This window comes from Leuciscus leuciscus (genome assembly GCF_965113295.1).
Source record: "Leuciscus leuciscus genome assembly, chromosome: 24".
In the NCBI taxonomy this organism is placed as follows: domain Eukaryota; kingdom Metazoa; phylum Chordata; class Actinopteri; order Cypriniformes; family Leuciscidae; genus Leuciscus; species Leuciscus leuciscus.
The window spans coordinates 4,596,974-4,616,592 of record NC_138723.1 but is presented as its reverse complement, the minus strand read 5'-3'; the positions used below and the strand labels follow the sequence as shown (position 1 = coordinate 4,616,592).

General features: G+C 41.5%; 3 protein-coding genes across 6 annotated transcripts in view; 1 reads left to right on the top strand and 2 right to left on the bottom strand.

The window, feature by feature from the left end:
• Positions 1-19,619, bottom strand: part of sh2d4a (SH2 domain containing 4A) — a 74,244-nt gene that overhangs the window by 19,700 nt on the left and 34,925 nt on the right. The gene's annotated exons all lie outside the window — the stretch shown is intronic.
• The window catches only part of LOC309488885 (uncharacterized protein), a gene marked incomplete at its 3' end in the record, with an annotated part of 61,387 nt that continues 49,291 nt past the window's right edge, over positions 7,524-19,619 (bottom strand). Inside the window, exon 2 of the mRNA XM_082157303.1 lies at positions 7,524-14,469. Within this exon, the coding sequence (XP_082013429.1) occupies positions 7,524-8,510 (987 nt within the window). The 5' untranslated portion in view covers positions 8,511-14,469. The remainder of the gene's footprint in view (positions 14,470-19,619) is intronic.
• The window catches only part of psd3l (pleckstrin and Sec7 domain containing 3, like), a 134,526-nt gene continuing 129,436 nt past the window's right edge, over positions 14,530-19,619 (top strand). Inside the window, exon 1 of one of the 2 annotated variants that reach the window (XM_082157334.1) lies at positions 14,530-15,745. In XM_082157334.1, the coding sequence (XP_082013460.1) occupies positions 15,233-15,745 (513 nt within the window). In that variant the 5' untranslated portion in view covers positions 14,530-15,232. The remainder of the gene's footprint in view (positions 15,746-19,619) is intronic. The other variant, XM_082157333.1, reaches the window with a different exon arrangement.

Below are 19,619 nucleotides of genomic sequence, written 5' to 3'. Positions count from 1 at the left end.
CTCAACATTTTTAATATTAAAAAATTAATATTTTTTGGGCTTTATATGTGGTAGAAATATCTATATTTTTATATTCTTAATTAAATGTATTTACAAAAAAATGGCAACAAGCCACAAATTATATACAACTATAATGTAATCACTAGTCATTTTGCAATTTTGACAAAATTGTTAGGAAGTTTGATACCGTGACACATCAGCAGAATTTGAAACGATGTATAACACAGAAAGCCAAATGTTTGCAAGGCATTCAAATAGACTGAAAATAACCGGAATACAAGATTAAAGCATGTAAATGTCAATGTCAGTGCAGCTGGTGTCAGTCCTGTCACACACTGACCCTGGGTCAGCGGACCGCTCTTATCGCTGAGCACTGCTGAGGCACGATTATTTGCAAAAGTAAAACTGATTTTGAGCAAAAAACAAAACTAAACTGAAACAGGCCTTTTACACAGAAACCCAGAAACCTTTAAAAAGCTTTTTCCAGATTTTTTCCCCCTTCTGTTTAAAAATGCTTTTATTTATGCTGTTGTTGCTGTTGCTTTTTTCAATTATTTGTCATGTGGTGATAAATCACTTTATTAAAACATTTGTGCTTGTTAATATGCCTATTTCTGAGTGATCACCTAATCTAATTTATTATGGATGGACTATCTTGTGGTTCACTGTGTGTACAATTATTCTATTTGGTCAAGTCTGGGATTGTCATTAGTTTAAAAATGCATTTGAGTTGTTGCTCAAAAATCTAAACACAGTTTTACACATCAGCATGACTGTTTACATCAACCACTATTTGCTCAGATATTTTCAAAAACACTGCAAAAGCGTTTGCAATAGTATAAGTTTAAGGAAGAAGGCATTTCCTGCCTCATGCTGGAATGGAGCTCTGTAATTTACCCATGTTTATATGAGGCTGTGATGATATCTGTCTGGGGCTTCATGTGGCCTTGGATGTTGGATATATCAAGGGCGTAATTAGTAGTGATCCATGATGGTTTACATATTTGTCCCGTTTGATGTCAGCAGTGTTGGGAGGTGCAGTGTTACAGCATGAGCCGATCGCTGGCTGGTGGAGGGACAGTGAGGGGGAGATGATCACAGACAAACACCTCAGGGCTAATTCATTCTGAAAGCTGAACTGCACTGAAGGGTCATGGTTGCAGTTTCTGTTTTCTGTTTTCACCAATGTGATTTGGTGAACTCCTTTAAACCAGATAACTGAGAATATATTTGGCTTCTGTCCTAGAAAGTCCCATGATGTTACCCTCTCTAGTGATGTCTATATAGTAACTGTTTTTTTTTAGCAGAACAAATGGTGCCATCTGCTAGTCATTGGAAAGGCTTTCATTTTCATGATTTAAAGCTGATGTGTGTAATTTTCTGGATTTCTCCCAATCAGCTTTCAGATGTTAATTGTATGACTTCCTAAAGAGTGTAACACTGTGATTCTGTGGCGTCTCAGCATGTTAAAGGACGTGAGTTGGACTGTTTCATAAGAAGACTGCAGGGGGCGGAGCAGAATTGAGGTGAATTTTCATGTGTGAAATCCAGTCATTTCAATAGTATTTCGCATAAGGGAGAAAATATTCCCCCGCAGATTTTGTAACAGGTTCAAGTTGGTCATGCAGATTCATCACATTGACCAGCAGAAAGATGCTTGGTGTGAAAGTGACTTCTGTGTGAGCTTTCCTTCATACATCAGTACAGTCTTGGCAATAGACAATGGACCTTTTTTCCTGCAAAATGTGACCTAAAATGTAGCTAATGTGACCTTTAAGTGGTGGTATGAGTGTTTGGGAAACCTGTTTGGAAACAATGCATTTAAGGATGCTTTCACTCTTGCAGTTCTGGTGCGCATCTGGGTACAGTTCATTTGGATGATGTGAAGGCTGTGTTCTCAAGTGCACACCCACGAACCCAACCTGAGTCCGCATAAAAAGGGTGGTCTGGGGTACGGTTCATGTAAACTCCGGTACGGTTCGCTAGTGATTTGAAAGCAATCGTACTTAATCGCGGAAGTGAACCACTATTGGTGGCATATTATTGGATAAAACTGTGTGCTTGTGTGTGTGTTCTCACTCACTGTCCTGACAAGCGTGACAACCCAACTGTGTTTGGACCAGGTAATTGCACCAAGTGTGAAAGCACCCTAAGGGTACGTTTACATGACAACGATTTGCTTCAAACGAAGACGTTTTTCCTTTGAATTTTCCCCTGTATGACGACACCATTGTCAAAATGATTCCCATTCACATGGATCTGTGAAAACAGCTTAAAACGCTGTATTCTGCTGCCAGGCTATTAGATGGCGATGACACACTATAGACTGAACACGTAATATGCCTGTGCATGACGTCATCGTCTTCAGAGATTCACGTTTTTGTTGTTTACACGGAGACCGTTTTCAAAAGTTTGCGTTTTCAGGCCCAAAACGCCAATGAACGGCAAAAACGCATAAAACGTTTTTAGTTGAAAACGGTGTCATGTAAACAGCCCCATATACACTTTATGAAGACTACTAATTTAATTGTAAAGCCATAGACATGTCACTGTAAAGTAAATGTTTGTCCAACTCATGGTGGTTAAACAACTTCTAGGATTTTCCCTAGTCACAGTCACCCTTGGTTTGCTCACTTGGGGCTTAAAAACATAACCCTAACCCATATCCCAATAATCTTGCTTCTTCCAGAGGAAGTTTACATATGAGCAACTGTTCTAGGTCACGACCCCACAACAGAGCATTGAGTCCCATTATTGAGTTCCACCAGACGGGAAGGAAGGTCAAAGCTGTTGACATAACGCACTGCTTCAGATCTCAGGGAGAAGGCAGTATCTCAGTGACTGAATGGATCCTCTGTGCGGGATCTGAGAGACCTCAGCTGTCCCTGAAACCCTTAAAGAATGACTGCTTGTGTCTGCGCCCAAATAGAAAGTGTTTGAAATAGTGAGAGTTTTGTCTTTATCAGAACATGTTCATTGGAAAACAAAGATTGTCTTATTCTTCACAGGTCAAAATAATTATGTGCAGATACAAAAGACATTTCTTCAGTTGGTCAGCAAGCACTGTGTGGTCTATGGCAGATGTGGGGGCCGGTTGCATAAACCACTTAGACTAGTCTTACAAGAAGTTAGTAATCAAATTATTTTCTTTAAGACTGTTCATAACTTTAAAGCTGCAGTCCGTAGTTTTTCCTCTTTGTCGCCATCTCTGTTCAAAATCTGCAATTGCAGTTATTCGCAGAATTATCAACTTTACGTGGGTTGTGCCTCGGCACGGCTCAGCGCGGACGAATCCAATGTTTTGAGGAGAATGTGCGGCTGTCAGTCGCCGTGCCGCCGGTGTGGATACTGGCATTCGCAATCACAGATTCTACTTTTTGGAAGTATGACAAACATAAGAATTTTCACCAGAAAATGTCGCCTGAACAAGTAACATCCACTAGTTCTGACCAACTAAGGGAAAAAAGCATTGCAGTAAATCATGCTGATTAAATCTAACAATCGCTTATATCTCGTCAAACCGCGCAAATTACACTTTGTTCTCAAATTGTTAATGTTAACAACATCAGCATTGCGTGACAACATTTAATGCCCTTCTGATATCTATCCTTGCTTTCGCATGGGCCGGTTGCAGTCTCTTTTGTTCTGTAGTCACTCTGAAGTCTTTTGCATTTTACAACGGGTGAATCTCCAGTTGTCACTGGTGATTGTCGTTTGAACCTTTCTGGATCCGCCATCAAATTGATAAGTTTAATTATATCAAGTGCTGTGAGAAAAGGCTATAAACATCCTCACACGCAAGATAGCCTACTAGCCTAAACTCTTCTTTATGTGGACAGATGTGACAGAAGTGCTTATAATCACTAGGCGCGTTTCCATTACAGATTTGCGCAAAACTTTTGCTGGGTTTTTTTTCTTTCTTTTTTTTCTTCTTCTAAATGTCGACAAAAAACTATTGTGAAATGACGGCGTTTCCATTAACCGATGTTATGCGATTTAAACTGCATTTTTTCCTCTCGTGATAAGTAAAATCATTCCAAAAACCATGGCAGCGGACGTTAGTAGGTTTATGTACTATATCCCAGCCACTGCACTGGCCATTATTATTAATCGAAGGAGATGTATGTGTGTTTTCCAAGCATTAAAGGAGACATATCATGCTTTTAAATTGTTCCTTTTTACATATAAATCATACATTTGTAGTCTATATAAAGCGGAACTGCAATGCTTGGGTCTGAATTCCTCATTATTATAGCTCCACAGGCCCCTTTTTTACCCCTTTTCTAATGTGCTTCTGAAAGCAACTCGTTTTGGTGCGGTCTCTTTAAATAATATTGAGACACTTCATACCCCGCCCCCTCTCCAGGTTGTAGCGGTGACACTCGGTTCAACTCCACCCCGTTCGGCCATTTTTGTAGTCTGGTAGCAGAGATAGGATTATCTAGCGCACAGAAACTTTTATACACACGTTATTAACAAAATGTCAACAACGGAAGACTTGTCCAGCCAGCCTTACATGTTCGAGCCAGAGCCGGAGCGAGATGAAAATGAAGACGACGAACCTGCAGAACAACGTCTTCATATGGATGTATCGCAATGGTGTGTACTGTATTTACACATGAAACTTTGGTCTTCCGACCTTTTACCACCGTGTCGATTTATTTATGTCCGAGGGAGAGAGAGCAAGACAGCGTCTAGTTTGGAGACGGTGATGTCTTGTTTACACTTTCGCCTGGCTCTGAAGAGAGAGAGTGAGCGCGCGCGCGACCGGGTCTCTCTCTCTGCTCGTTCTTTCAGTTAAACATGCGCCCTGTCACAAGCGCGGCAGTTCATCTAAATTAGACGGTGTAATGAAGCGTGTGGGTTACTACATCCAACAACCGAACATTTTAACTTACCCTCTCGTAACTTCTGCATCCTTTAGCTTGGACTACAAAATTGCAGCGAGAAATAATAATGGCGGATTGCTCGAAGTGTTGGGCCGGAAGTCAATGTCCTTATTTGGCAGTTCCGCTGCAAATACTGTGACGTGATAGTTCAAAAAACGTCATAGATAACAGAAAAATCTGAACCGGTTGAAAAATATGACCAAAACAGAATATAAAGATATCAACGAAGCACCTGAAGAGAATAATTTCATCTTTTCTGTACTTCTAAACACTCCAAATATACAACAAAATGCATTTAAGGGCTAAAAAAGTGCATTTAGCATGATATGTCCCCTTTAATGGTAAGGAACGACCATTTTTAGACTTGTGAGCGGCACATATGAGGTGTTTCTGGGTGTTTCTCCCTCAGATCTGCTTCGAAGTCTTGATTGTGGCATTTATTTGAGGTTTAGAATCCATTATTCCTGTAACTCTTTTGTCTTATATGAATTTAATAAAGAACTCTGTTCAAACACACCGCGTCGTCTACGTCAGGTGACCTGTAAATGCGCAAAAACTGTTTCCATTGCAGTTTTGCTAAATATTTCTTTTTCGAATTGCCTGAAAAACCACCTCATGCGAGCGTAAAAACTTTTTTGCGATAAATGGGAGTTTGTGCGAAATTTACGTGTTTCCATTGGGCGTATTTTCAATTCGCAATTTCAATTTGCGCAATTTGAAGGGTAATGGAAACGCGGCTACAGTGTTCATGCAAGAAATTGCTGCAAAGAATATTGCACATGAAAGAACCATTTACTGGATCAAGAACTTCAAGGAGAGGTTTAACTGCAGTGAAGAAGGGTTCAGGACGTCCCAGAGTGCCCAGTAAGCCCAGGACTTTAGGAGTCACTGCAGAATCGTGTCTCACCAGCTCAGTATTGGCAGCAGGTGGGAGTCTCTCTCTCTGGCGTATGTCCTTAGAACTTCAGTTCTGTTGAGGCGAGCCAGTCCAGCGTCCTATGATCAAGGTAAATTAAATCACGTTCGCCGTTCGGGGGCCGTTTTATGGGGCAGCTAGTTAAAATGTGTTCCACAGTTTGTGGTGGGTCTCCACACTAGCATTGAGGACTTTCCGCTATGCCCCACTTCATCATTGCTGCCCCGAAGTGCCCCACACCTGTCCTCAGGCTGTTGAGGATTATTAGATTAGATTAGATTAGATTCAACTTTATTGTCATTACACAAGTACAGGTACAAGGCAACGAAATGCAGTTTAGGTCTAACCAGAAGTGCAATAGCAGCAAGTGCAGGATATACAGTGGTTCCATAAGTGCAGAACATGGATATGTACTGAATAAATATAGAGTTGAATACTATTATAAACAAAAATGTACAGATAGATTTGTCCTATGAATATAATATACAGATAACTATTACTGTGAACAGAATTTACAGCTAGATATGTACTGAATATATATACAGATGGGTGTTACTATAAACAGAATGTGAGCATAATATACAGATGGCTATTACTATAAACAGAATTTTACAGATAGATATGTACTATGAATATATATATACAGATGGGTGTTACTATAAACAGAATGTGAGCATAATATACAGATGGCTATTACTATAAACAGAATTTTACAAATAGATATATGTATAAGTTAGGCTAAAATGAGCAGTATAACAATGGATTTAAAGTAGTGCAAATAAAGTTTGGACAGAAGCTATCCGAGTGAAAGTGCAGTGGAAGTAATTGCATATTACAGTTAAAGTACGGTATTGCAAATGTATATGTAAACAGTCGGTACTGTAAATAAACAGTCGGCAGTGCAAATTGAGCATATTCCAGTCTAGGTAAGTAGTGCAAGATGCATATGTAAACAGTTGTTTCTGTAATAACAGTCAGCAGTGCAAATGAACATTATAGTATTGCAAATAACAAAATGGAGGCAGGTGTGAGGAGGGAGAGGAGAGTCAATCAGTATATGAGGGGAGTGGGATCAATGAGGGTTAGAGTTTAATAAAGAGACAGCTCTGGGGAAAAAACTGTTCTTTAGTCTGCTGGTCCTGGTCCGGAGGCACCTGAAACGCCTGCCGGAGGGCAGGAGAGAAAACAGTCTGTGGGCTGGGTGAGAGGAGTCCTTAAGGATGCTGCGAGCTCGATGCAGACAGCGTTTCCTCTGGATGTGCTCGATGGCAGGTAGTGGAGTCCCAGTGATGCGCTGGGCGGTTTTCACCACCCGCTGCAGTGCCTTGCGCTCTGCAACAGAACAGCTCCCATACCACACTGTAGCACAGTGGGTCAGGATGCTTTCTATTGCACAGCGATAGAAGTTCACCAGGATAGTGGAGGAAAGCTGATTCTTCCTCAGTGTCCTCAGGAAGAAAAGGCGCTGGTGAGCCTTCTTGACCAGGCTGGAGGTGTTGGTTGTCCAGGTCATGTCCGCCGAGATGTGGGTCCCCAGGAACTTGAAACTGGAGACACGCTCAACAGCCATTCCATTGATGTGGATGGTGTCGTGTGTGCCTCTTGACACTTTCCTGAAGTCCACGATGAGCTCCTTCGTTTTGGTGGTGTTGAGGAGCTGGTTATTTTCAGTGCACCATGTGGCCAGGTGCTTGATCTCCTCCCTATAGGCAGTCTCATTATCCACTGCTTTCTGGGCAGGTTCTGGCCAGGAACGTCCGTGGGGTCTTCAACGTAGAGGTGTAGCCGAGATGGTTCTGCTGACTTCCACTGGTCCTTCCGTTTCGCCTTGACCCAGGCAGCCTTGCATATGTTGACTGGTGTAGTGTGGAGCAGTTCTTGGGCATGTGTTGCAAAAGGTTGCCGGGACTTGAGGCGCATGAGCTGTGGTGTCTCCGTTGCGATTTTGTGGAGGTGGTGGGATTCACTCGCCTCCTATTCACCTGACCTCTGCAGGGGGAATTCCTCTGAGGATAGGCAGTTGGTTGGTTGGTTGGTTGGAGTGGCTCGTAGGCATCCGGAGATAGTCTGTAGGGCGGTGTTAAGGGCAGTGTCCAGCTTAATGACATGGGGGCTATGGCACCAGGCCGGAGCACAGTATTCGGCACTTGACAACACCAGGGCCTCGGTGGAGATGCAAAGCGTCTTTGTGGAGGCTCCCCATGTGGTGCGGCTAGGCGCCATATCAGCGTGGCACAGTAGGTTGTCTTTGCCTTGACCGTGTCCAGGTGTTGTCTAAATGACAGTGTTCTGTCAAGCTTCACGCCAAGGTATGTGGGGAAGGGCTGGTGCTGTAGCTGGGTGTTGTCAACCATGATGTTCATTTCGCGGGACGCCTCTTTGTTGTAGAGGTGGAACATTGATGATACGGTCTTGTCAGTGCTAAGCTTGAGGCGCCAGTTCTTCAGGTATGAAGACAGGATGTTCATGTCTTTAGAGAGGCCCTCCTCTACTGCTTCCCAGGATGGCTTGCTCAGTAAGATGGCCAGGTCATTTGCATAGCCTAACTTCCTCGATTGTGTAGCAGGTAGATCGTGGATGTAGATGTTGAACAGCATAGGTGACAGCACTGAGCCTTGTGGGACACTGTTCTTGAGCTTTCTCACCCTACTGCTTTGGCAATTGCTGATGTGTAGCCGAAAGCTGCGGTTACTCAGCATCTCCATTATGAGGCTCACAATGTGCTTGTCTGGGATGGTTTCCAAGCTTCATATGTAGTCCGCGCAGCCTGACAGTATCATATGCGGATGTGAGGTCAAGGAAAACAGTGCCGGCCTTCTTTCCTGTCTGGAGGGAGGGTCCACAGGAGGGTCACCTGGTTTGTTGTTGACCTACTGCTTCGAAAGCCAGCTTGTTCTTTGGGCAGTTGGGAGTTGACCACTGAATTGAGACGCGCCAGGATAAGACGTTCGAGGAGCTTGTATGGAACGCAGAGCAGTGAGATGGGCCGGTATCCCTTGGGGTTGTTTACGTTGAGCTGAAGTAGCGTTATCGCTAGGGCTGCGGTCTGCGGACGTTGTGAAGACATCAGTTTCGCTTTGGAGCATGCAACCTTGCAACTACTCCTTGCTACTAGTAGGGAAGGCCACGTAAAGGCTAATTGATTGTCCGGAGAAGAAAAAGTGAACGCTACCAGGAGTCCTGTGTCGTGCCAATAGTGAAGCATTTTGGACCAGCTGTAGTTTTATTATGCATGCAGGGCAACCACCCATAATAGCATTACAGTAATCTAGCCTCGAGGTCATGAACGCATGAACTAACTGTTCCGCATTTTTCATTTAAAGGATATGTCGTAATTTAGATTTTAAAATGGAAGAATGCGGTTTTACATATCCTAGAAACGTGGCTTTCAAATGAAAGATTGGTACCAAAGAGCACACCTAGGTTCCTAACCGATGACGAAGACTTGACAGAGCAGCCATCAAGTGTTAGACAGTATTCTAGGTTATTACATGCAGAGGTTTTTGGTCCAGTCATTAGAAACTCAGTTTTTTCAGTTATTAAGTAATAGGAAATTACTGGTCATCCAAATTTTTATATCAGCAATGCATTCCGTCAATTTCTTGATGATGGATGACCATGTCACAAGGCAAGAGTGAAATGAAATGAAATGTGGCTCGGATATCATTACATTTTGTATGCAACCATGCTTAGCCATGCAACTCTCCAGACCTTAATCCCATAGAGAACCTGTGGTCAATCCTCAAAAGATTTGTGGACAAGCAGAAGAAAGAGTGATCAACTCCGAGCACTTATGGAGCAAGAGTGGATCGCCATCAGTCAGGATTTGGCCCAGACGCTGATATCCAGCATGCCAGAGCGAACTGCAGAGGTTACGAAGAAAGGTCAACACTGTATACATTGACATATATTGAATGTTTTTACCAATAAAAGCCTTTAAAACGTATGAAATGCTTTTCATTGTTTTCCAGTAGAAACGTGAAAAGAATTATCTACAAATACTGAAGCAGCAAGCTTTGCGAAACACAAAATTTACGTCACTGCCACGGCTGTATTTAATAGATAGATAAAGGTATTGCGACAAGCGTTCTGTGCCACACAATTCAATCCATCCAAACACTCTGTCCTTTATAGTGAAAAAAGGTTCACACTAAGATAACATGGTTCAGAACCGTTCACTGAAAGGGCATTGGGGAACCGAAAATGGTTCTTCTATCGCAACACTGTGAAAACCCCACTTTTGTCACTGCCAAACTTTTACACTAGCACCACACACTGATAGTGATGTAAAGAACTGGAATGAGACAGCTGCACATTTTGTCAGCGACTTTGTCAGGAAACCGTATATGAAAGTGTCATTGAACCTGGTGTGAGTGACATTCAGTGAACAGGAACTTTCAGACTGAGAGGCTCATTATATCATCGAGAAACATGGAGCCTTTGCTAAAGTCAGCAGTCCTGTCTGGAATGAAGCGTGCTGTATGTGAGATGGCAGGTGCATTATGCAAAACTATTATTACTATTATTGCTAGAACTAGTTCAAGTAATGAGTCCTGATGCTCTTTTCACAGCTCAATCACAGTTTGACCCATTTTTATTTTATTTTAAGACTTTCTTGAATAATCTCTGGCCTCTTATCAGTAGCAGGTTAATTTCAATAGTAGAATGCCCTCATTTTCTGAGCTGAAAAGTTCTGATGTAACCCAGTTCACAATTTCACAACATTTTCAGTCCTGTCTCCATTATTTGACAGGAGGACTGCATGAAACAAGGGCCAATACAACACTGTCAACTTTTTCAGGTGACACACTAAACGCAAATTAAATTTCAGTGTGCTACCTTTTATCGCAGGTATAAAGTATGCAAATACTTGTCCATTTATCTTGAATCTCCTATACATGAGCAGTGCATGAAACACACAGCTCACAGTTACCGTATGAACACTTTTAACGTTTAACATGATCAGACGGACAGGAGGATTCATCATTAGGATTGAGAGGGAAAACAAATCTAATAGTCTTACAATACTTCCTTAAATCAGAAGTCTTAGTGGACAGAAAACACATGCTGATGATCTCAACGGACTAAATTTTGTTTTTCTATCACTAAATATTGATGTGCTGTAGGTTTAGAGGTGAGTTGAATTTTAGGATTTAAGATATCCAGCACTCAGTGCCTTAATCCTTCATATATTGGATATAGATATTTTGTAGGGCTGACTGTATAGTTGACTGTTTTGAATGTTTAAGGCTTCACTGGTCCCTTTCAGTTCAGTGGTCATTTCCTGGACGTTCAAGCTCAATAATGCGTGTCATGTGACTTTGACAGGCACATGCTCGGTCTTCTCTTATGTAAAATCTCAGCTTTTTAAAAAGGCAGTTGCTAACAAGTAGATAAATGGCACTACAGAGGTTGTTGGCATTAACGTCATCACCCCGAACAGGAAAACCCATGAAGTCTCACATAATCAGTGTTGGGAGAATGCTGTCACAGTTATGCTCTGTTCAGTTGTTCCTGTGGTGTCTGTATGAGGATCTCATTAGTTGCTATGGTGTTTGATTAGTTAATTTTGGTCCAGCTGTTCCTGTTTAGTGTCCTCATTTATATGTGTATTTATACTCCCTGTTCTGTTCAGTCCTCGTTGGTTATTGTTTGTGTTAAAGGGTAACTAAACCCCTGGTCAGAGCCTGACTCCACCCACTGGCAATATTTGAAAAATGCTGGAAAAGTGGGCAGAGCCCAGCGGAGATAGAGGGGACGAACCGAGGGCGGGGCTGAGCGGGAGGGGCGTGCACCTGAGACCCGCAGTGACGGATTAATTGACAGCTGCTGTCAGACTCTAAAATGGAGAGTGACGCAAAGTAGCATGCAAGAGAGCTGTCATTTGAAGTCGAGGACTTTTCTCCCCCACCTTCACCTGAAGTGGATGAGGGTGAATTGTTTGTAGACACAGGGCCAGAGCCATATCAATTCGAGCCACTGGCTCAAACTGCGGTCTTAACTCCCACATCGCTATTGGCATCCGACTATGCTAGCGAAGCAGCCGGAGATGCAAGGGAGAATGGGGCCAGTGTCTGAGTGAAAATAAATACTTCCTCACAGGGTCGCAAGACGACGTAAAGTACATGCATCTGATGAGTTTTATCAAGTTGATGTCAATAGCGCGTGCTCTCTGTAGGCATATTCATATTTTGCCGCTATGTGAAAAAATCTAGCAAAATGCGCCGGCGCGTTTGTTGACCCCAGAGGATTAACTTTAGCCTAACCATAAACTGTGATTAAAATATATATGATCTCTCACATCAAGACGCCGCTGCGGTGGTGGAGTCCATGCAGGAGGAGCAGGGTTTGGCTCTGCGTCGCTTTTCAGCGTGAGCTGTGTGGAGAAGCCCATTTCTACTCTATCCTGATCGTTTTCAATACTCGCAATTCCAACTCCTGACTCGCTACTGTGGTTTTGACGAAACAAGATGGTTTTTATACCGCCAAGGGCGTGGTGAGCTGGAACTTGCTTACGTCACGCAGTACCGCAAACATCCAATAGGAAAATTCAACTGCAGTAGCCACCGTTCAACCTGAAGAGGGCAGCACTCAGACGTTTTTACACCATATATTGTAGAATTAAACCACTTTATACCCAAATGTCAAAAAAGTTACTTGAATCAATGAACAGCACTAATAAAGCCCCATTCTTACAGATCATTAACTAAAAAAAGTTGGTTTAGGGTTTAGTTACCCTTTAACGTGGTGGTATGCTATTAGATTACTTTGTATCTTCTTCATTGTGCGTTTTCAAAGCCACCATAACCGTAACAAACGCATTGCAAGTAATGTGAGTTACTTTTATCAGATTGCATAGTAAAGCAACACATTACTTAAATATCTGAGTTACTTTTTCATAAGTGACTTTTCCCATGTATTGACTGACAGCTCTATTGTCCTCATGTTGGGAGAATGGTGAGTGCAGAGGCGTGAGTGAAAACATGAGTATTGTAGACTAAATGTGAACATCCGTTTACTCATCTCACTTGCACAGAAACACATTCAGTGTTCCTCAAAATGAAGTGAAATGCAAACTCTGCATATTACGCAAACCTGCAATTATTAAATAGTTTAAATTACACAAATATACTTTATGTATTTAGTCTCACTTTATTAACCAATGTCTTCGCTGCTGACCTTCAATGATCCAATGCAGCCATATCAATAAGCAAAAATCACTTTAGATAAACAACCCTGACTTCTTCTACAATCTAGAATGGCAGCAGCTGAAACTATATTTGCCAAAAATAAAACTAATGTTTTTTTATTTTTATTAAAAACATTCAAGCAAGTAAAAGTAACGCAAAAATAATGGATCACATTATACTTTCCATAAAAAGTAACTAAGTTACGCAATTAGTTACTTTTAAAGTAACACAAAATTGTAACATGTAACTTTCTCCTGCACAGTCACGCCCTTGCTAACTATTCCAACTCAAATGCAATTGTGGTGTCCGTTTATAGACTACATTTAGCTTTTTACTTCTGCCGATTGTAGTTAGGCTTCAAGTTGTTCATTTGTGAAGATAATTATGATGAACAAAGCATGTAAGAATCAAACTTTTTTTTTAAACTTATTTTATGCAATAATTCAAGTCAAAAAAAGGAAAAATCCTATTGGTTTTTGTTGTTGAGGGATCCAGGATGATGATAAATTTCAGTTTGGCCTACAAAAACACACCGTCACTGCAGAACTCTATTCATCATAGTCTAATAAATCATGTCAAAAATGTTCTTCTTTGAAATAAAATACTTCTCCAACTTTATGTATGTACTGTATTTGCCTGGAGTGACGAAATGCAGTTTTTAGTTAATGCAGTTTGGGTGGATCAACAATAGGTGGACCAGTAGGGCTGCACAATTAATCGAATTTATAATTACGATTACAAATACGGATGCCACAATTCTGTACTCGTTTAAAGGCGCAATTACAAAAAAAAGTTCACTTACATTATTCTGTGTGCTTAAGATGTGTTTTTTTCTTTCTACAGCTTATCTTAAAGGGTTAGTTCACCCCAAAATGAAAATATCCTAATAATTTACTCACCCCAATGCCATCCAAGTCACGCCGGCGCCGGCAATATTATTTGAATTACTATTCATATTCATCAGGATGTTATTCATATACTATTCATATTCATATTCACTGAATACTATTACTATATATATAATAGCAAACAATACTATTTGAACTATCCTCCTACGTACGATCGCATTGTAAACAGTGGGGCGGTACTTCTGCCGGCGCCGGCGTGACCTTTCAACGTGATGAACGTTCCCTGTCCGTTTGTTGATCAGCTCAATCCGAACTATTAAAGGTAAAACGTCTATAAATAATTTTATTTTTTTGAAAATGACCTATCGTTTCTCTAGATAACAACCTCTTCTTCAGCTGTGATCGCGTACAGCCCGTTTAAACACTTCAAAGACTTTTGAAACTGCATTGATTTGGACTTAAAAACGATGGTAACCAATGAAGTCCATTGTTTGAAGAAAAATCCAGAAATGTTTTCCTCAAAAAACATAATTTCTCTCCCACTGAGGAAAGAAAGACATGGATATCTTGGATGGCATTGGGGTGAGTAAATTATTAGGAAATTTTCATTTTGGGGTGAACTAATCCTTTAAGGCCCCAGCCCCCCCCCTTTAGTTTTAGTATAACATTATAATACCATGCATTTATTTACTTTGGTTTGGTGTCTTTGAATCATTTTTGTTTTTATATTTGACATTTGAGGCTTAATGCTGTAGAAAAGCAACAAAAAGTTTTTCAGGAGGAGTGAGTTCAGCTTGTTTATAACAATATGGCACGTAGTCGCTTCAAACAATGGCATAAAGCTATTCAAAACATCATTCAATGTAAATTGTGATAATCGTAATTAATAATCGCAATTACAATTTCAAGGGAATAATCGACAATTATGATTTTTGTCATAATCGTGCAGCCCTGGCCCTTATGATTCTGGGACTTCTCCTTGGTGAGCTCTCCAGAGCCCCTCACACCAAAACTCAAAAAGATTAGCCTCTCCTCAGGAAACTGGAGATCATCATCATGGTAAGACTTCCTTCCTCTGGGTCCAGCTTCAGTCACTCTCCAGGTCCATCAGCGCCAGTCTCATACCAGCTCACGGGACGGTTTCACCATCCGGAGAGCCTCTCTACCAGGGGTCGCCAAGACCCGTCTCTTCGAGGACGCGCACCAAAATATTACAATATTACGAGTAATTGTATTGACACTCTTAGCACCGTAGCATTGGATTACAGTGCTTCCCAAGAAGAAACTACAGATTGGAGCTCTTCACTCAGAATCGAAATTAGGACAGCCGACGCTAGATGAGACACAGAATTCCCTAATTGGATTTTACGTCGAGGGAAATCTGAAATCATGAGCCAGATGAGTCCTGCTTCAGAGGGGAACTCTTCCCTCTCAGCGCTCACCAGAGTGAGCTTCCTCCATCCAGGAGCAGGAGCGGGAGCGTTCGCCGGGATCAAACCCGCACTGAGCCCGAAGCCTCTCGTTCTCCCCCCGGTTCCTGCTGTTCCCGTGGTGAGCCTCAGCAAGCCTCGGGCGCCGCACACCAGCTGGGTGCACAGTGCCAAACAGAAAGAGGAAGCCTGTGCTCAGAGCAGAGCGAGCGAGAGCAAGAGGTCCTTTCTGTGCGCGGTCGTCGAGCGCTCCTCCAAGCTGTATGGGGACCGACACACACCTGTCCTGCGGCACAGCTCCTCAGGGGACACACCTGACGCGGGTATGACATCACGTCCTGTCCAGGACACACCTGACGTGGGTATGACATCACTTCCTGTCCAGGACGCCGCTAAGACTTCGCCAGTGACGGCAGAAACACAGATCATCATGGTGCCGTCGGCAAGACTCAGACCTGCCGTTCCTGTCAAGGTACATGCGCTTTCCACTAATAATGCTTCTTCTCTGTCTTTAATTCACACTGTACATTAATGCACATCTGATGGATTTATATATATGTGTTATATATATATGTTCAGACTGACAGTGTCATCACAGCACTGATTTAGACTGATTTGAAGAGCGCCTCTTTGGGATTTGAGTGTTTTTAGTGTTGTTTGTCTCTCCACCCAGATGTGCAGATTACAGCAGATATCTGAAGCCCATCTTGGCCATTCCTCACATTAAATGGACTAGAACCAATTTTCAACTTCCTCTTTTATTTTTTACAAGTTTTGAGGATTTTGCAATGGCCCTAAAACATATTTGGACATTTGGTTCATACTTTAAAATGAGTGAATGTATTTTATATGGAGAAAATATGAAAGCAACTGTTATTTATTGTGAAAGTGCACTTGACATCAAGAGTGATTTAGGGTCAACACTTTTTTGGGGCAGTGCATTCTTCCTGTAGACTTTCACTTCCTTAAATATGATTGATTTAATGAAAATGGATTTAACAACATTGTGTCAGCTTTCTCATTCAAACATGTTTGTATCATGTGAAACTGACTTAAAACAGTCACTCTTTGGCTTAACTCCATGTTTTCATGTTGAAAGAACATGTTTCAATCGAGTAGAAAACTGGATTCCCACTTGCCATCATGCTGTCTATAGGGCTGGTTTGGGAGATCGGCGGTATTACTTTGGTATTGAAAAGAGTTTGTGTTATGTTGGTGTTTCTGGGGGTTTAGCACTGTGGTGAAGTGTTGAGGAGGACCAGCTAACAAGAGTTCAAGTTGCATAAAAATGCAACTATAATATATATATGGGAATGCCATGGATTAACCAGTACCATCCTCTGGATGCCAACACCCATCATGTGTACAGAAAAGTATATTTGGCTTCATTCAATAGTGGACAGTGATTTCACATGATGGAAACATGTAGGATGAATTAAACCGAATTCAACTTCGATGAATCCAGTAACTTGATTCAAGCAAGTATTTATACAACTTATTACAAAACTTCATGCTATCTCCAAGAGATAACATGTTTTCATCATGTTTTTCATCAGCCAAAGAGTTTTTTGTTGAGTGTAAGATGTGTTTGTGCTTGGAGGAGGCTTTCTTAGTAAAGTAACGCAAACATCACAACAAAATGAATCAGCACAGACTCCATCAAAAGAGAAATCAATTACCATAGGTGACAAATCTAGAGGTAAACAAAGACCTGGTGGTCAGTCAGAGACCGATCACATGTAATCGCATGTGTGGCTCCTGGGAATCAAACCCGTCACTGCCGTTTGCAGCACATACTCACACACGTGAGTTACACAAGCTCTGCAGTTTCCCTTGACTCTACAATACATGTCCAATTTAACAATATCACAGGAGTACAAATGCTGCTGTAATAGACATCACAATGATAGTACAATAGCACAATTGTGAGTAAAAGTTAAAGGCTGGGTAGTTGATTTGTTCCAGAAACATTTTATGTTATGCTGGTTGAAAGTTAAGTGGTCTAAATGTAGTATTTAGAGTAAATAAAGTATTTATATGTGTATTTATTTTCTGTGGAAAGGCGTAAGACCATAAAATGTTCGTTCAATCCTTGCATTTGGTCCGGATGCAATGATGCGATGTCCTGCCTGTCAGTGTGTGTACATCAGTGTTTCATGCTCTCCAGAGTTAAGACGGGACTATTCGACAGGGCTAGTGTAACATGGAGAGGTGGGGTAAAGTGATAATTATCAGAGCTTCTCAGGGATTTTAGTCCCGTCCGAATGTGCATCTCAGTGATCATGACGGACAACATCAGTAAAGATCACGGCGACTTTTACCTTCAGTAAAGAGGTCTTTTAGCGTTAGATAAGTGCCTATTTACCAACACAATCCAATCTGAAGTTCATTAATACATCGTTCGACCGGACATAACTGTTTTATATACATAAATATAGGTTATATGTGTTTGCGCACGTGATATCAGGAAGCAGCGTAACGCACACATGACGACAGGTGTGAAGGCGGTGTGTAAATCGAGTTACTCTCCCACTTCTGCTAGTTTTACTGAGATCTCTTATCCCGTGCAAATTGGCCATTAATATTACAGACGTCCTGTGGTAAAATTACATTACTCCATCTACCCTAGTAAAGTTAATCCCGTCCGAATAGGGCTTTAGACAGACGTCAGTCACCGAGCGCCACAAACAACAGCCGCCTTTTACAGTTCCTCCTGAACCAAAATAACCAGCTTATGCTGCGTTATACAACATATACACTAGTTATACACCATAACTACTGTAATCTGAAGAGATGCAAACCCGTGGGCCGTGACGTTATACTCGGAGCGGTTTGTGACTGAAATTTATGTGTTTCAATGGCAACATTATCAACGCCGAAGTGAATCTGCAGCAGTCAGGTGGTACAGGTCAGCACTCTGTAAGTTGGTTATGTTTATTATTATTGTAATGTTATGTGCTTTAAAACGTGAGGTAGTTTAACGCCATCTCTCGTGACGCTTTGCAGACTGTTGTGTGTGTGTGTTCATGTGTTTGGCGGAGAAGTGGCGTTAGAGGCGCTTTGAAGGAAGGGTGGGATCTCATGCTTTCAAAGCTAGCTCGCCTCTCCGAAAATTGCCTACCCTACCTTTAATACTGAGTAATTTAAAGTTATGTTAAAATGTGGGCAGTCATTTTGTGTATATAGGCCTATTCTTTTCTCCTCTAATGAAAAAGAAACTTAAAGCATCAAGCTTTGAATGTGGCCCTGAACATAATAATCATAATAAGCCTTTCTAATAATAAGTGTGTATTTGAACCTCTTTTACACTCACATTTAATTATTAAGCAGATGCTTTTATCCAGAGTAACTTACAAAAGTGGATCATTGCAAGCAATTTATTAATAGGAACCAACCAACAGTGATTTGCAGCACATGGCACCAAGTTTCATGTGTAGCTATAGTAGGATAAAAGAAAGAGAGATGCATAAAATGTGTAAATAAAATGCATCAGCACAGTCTTAACTTTAAGTAGGCCTATATGCATTTAATGATTACATTTAAAGTTGTTTAAAATGTATATAGGCTACAGTATATCAAAGATATAGCCTAATATTATCTTATCATATTGGCCACACCCTAAAAAAGTTGCTTTTAAAGAAAAGCCCCGGATGTCCTGGTGAAGATTTAACATCTGGATTTAAAACAGTGCCATGCATGATGACGTCAGAGCGCGCGCACACGAGCTCACGCGCGCACTCTCACCGGACTGTACCAACTGACGCCAGACTGAGGGGACGCGCAACAACACACACACACGCTGCTGCTCTTAAACTGAGCTGAAGTAAATCACAGTGATGCTCAACATCCAGCTTTAAATGACTGTTGCTGAATGTAAATCATTCTTCCGGTGAGTTTCCCTGTTTGTTTTGCTGTTTCGTTCAGTGTTTTGCACGATTCCCGATAACTCGCTTCACGCGCTTTCACTTCTGCAATATTCCCTGTGTGTGTCATACATTCAGTTTCAGTCTAAACGCGATTGTGTGTTTGACAGAAAACACACTTTAAACATGTTTATGTGTATAGCTGCAGCTTCTCGTTCACATCTAACGTTAGTAGAGAAGCTAACAGACTTTAGCACAAGGATATGAATGAGTGAAAAATAAATGAGAATCAAATAGTGATGAGGAGGAGGAGGAGGAGGAAGAGGAGAAGAAAAACACACTGCGATTCCTCACTATATTCAGTTTTTACGTCTTCATTCAGGACAGAGCTTTATTGTTGTTTGCTGGCTGGCGAGATGAACGATGATTTGATCTCCATGTGATGATGCTGTGCCTCTTGACCTAAATGCGCGTTATAACAGT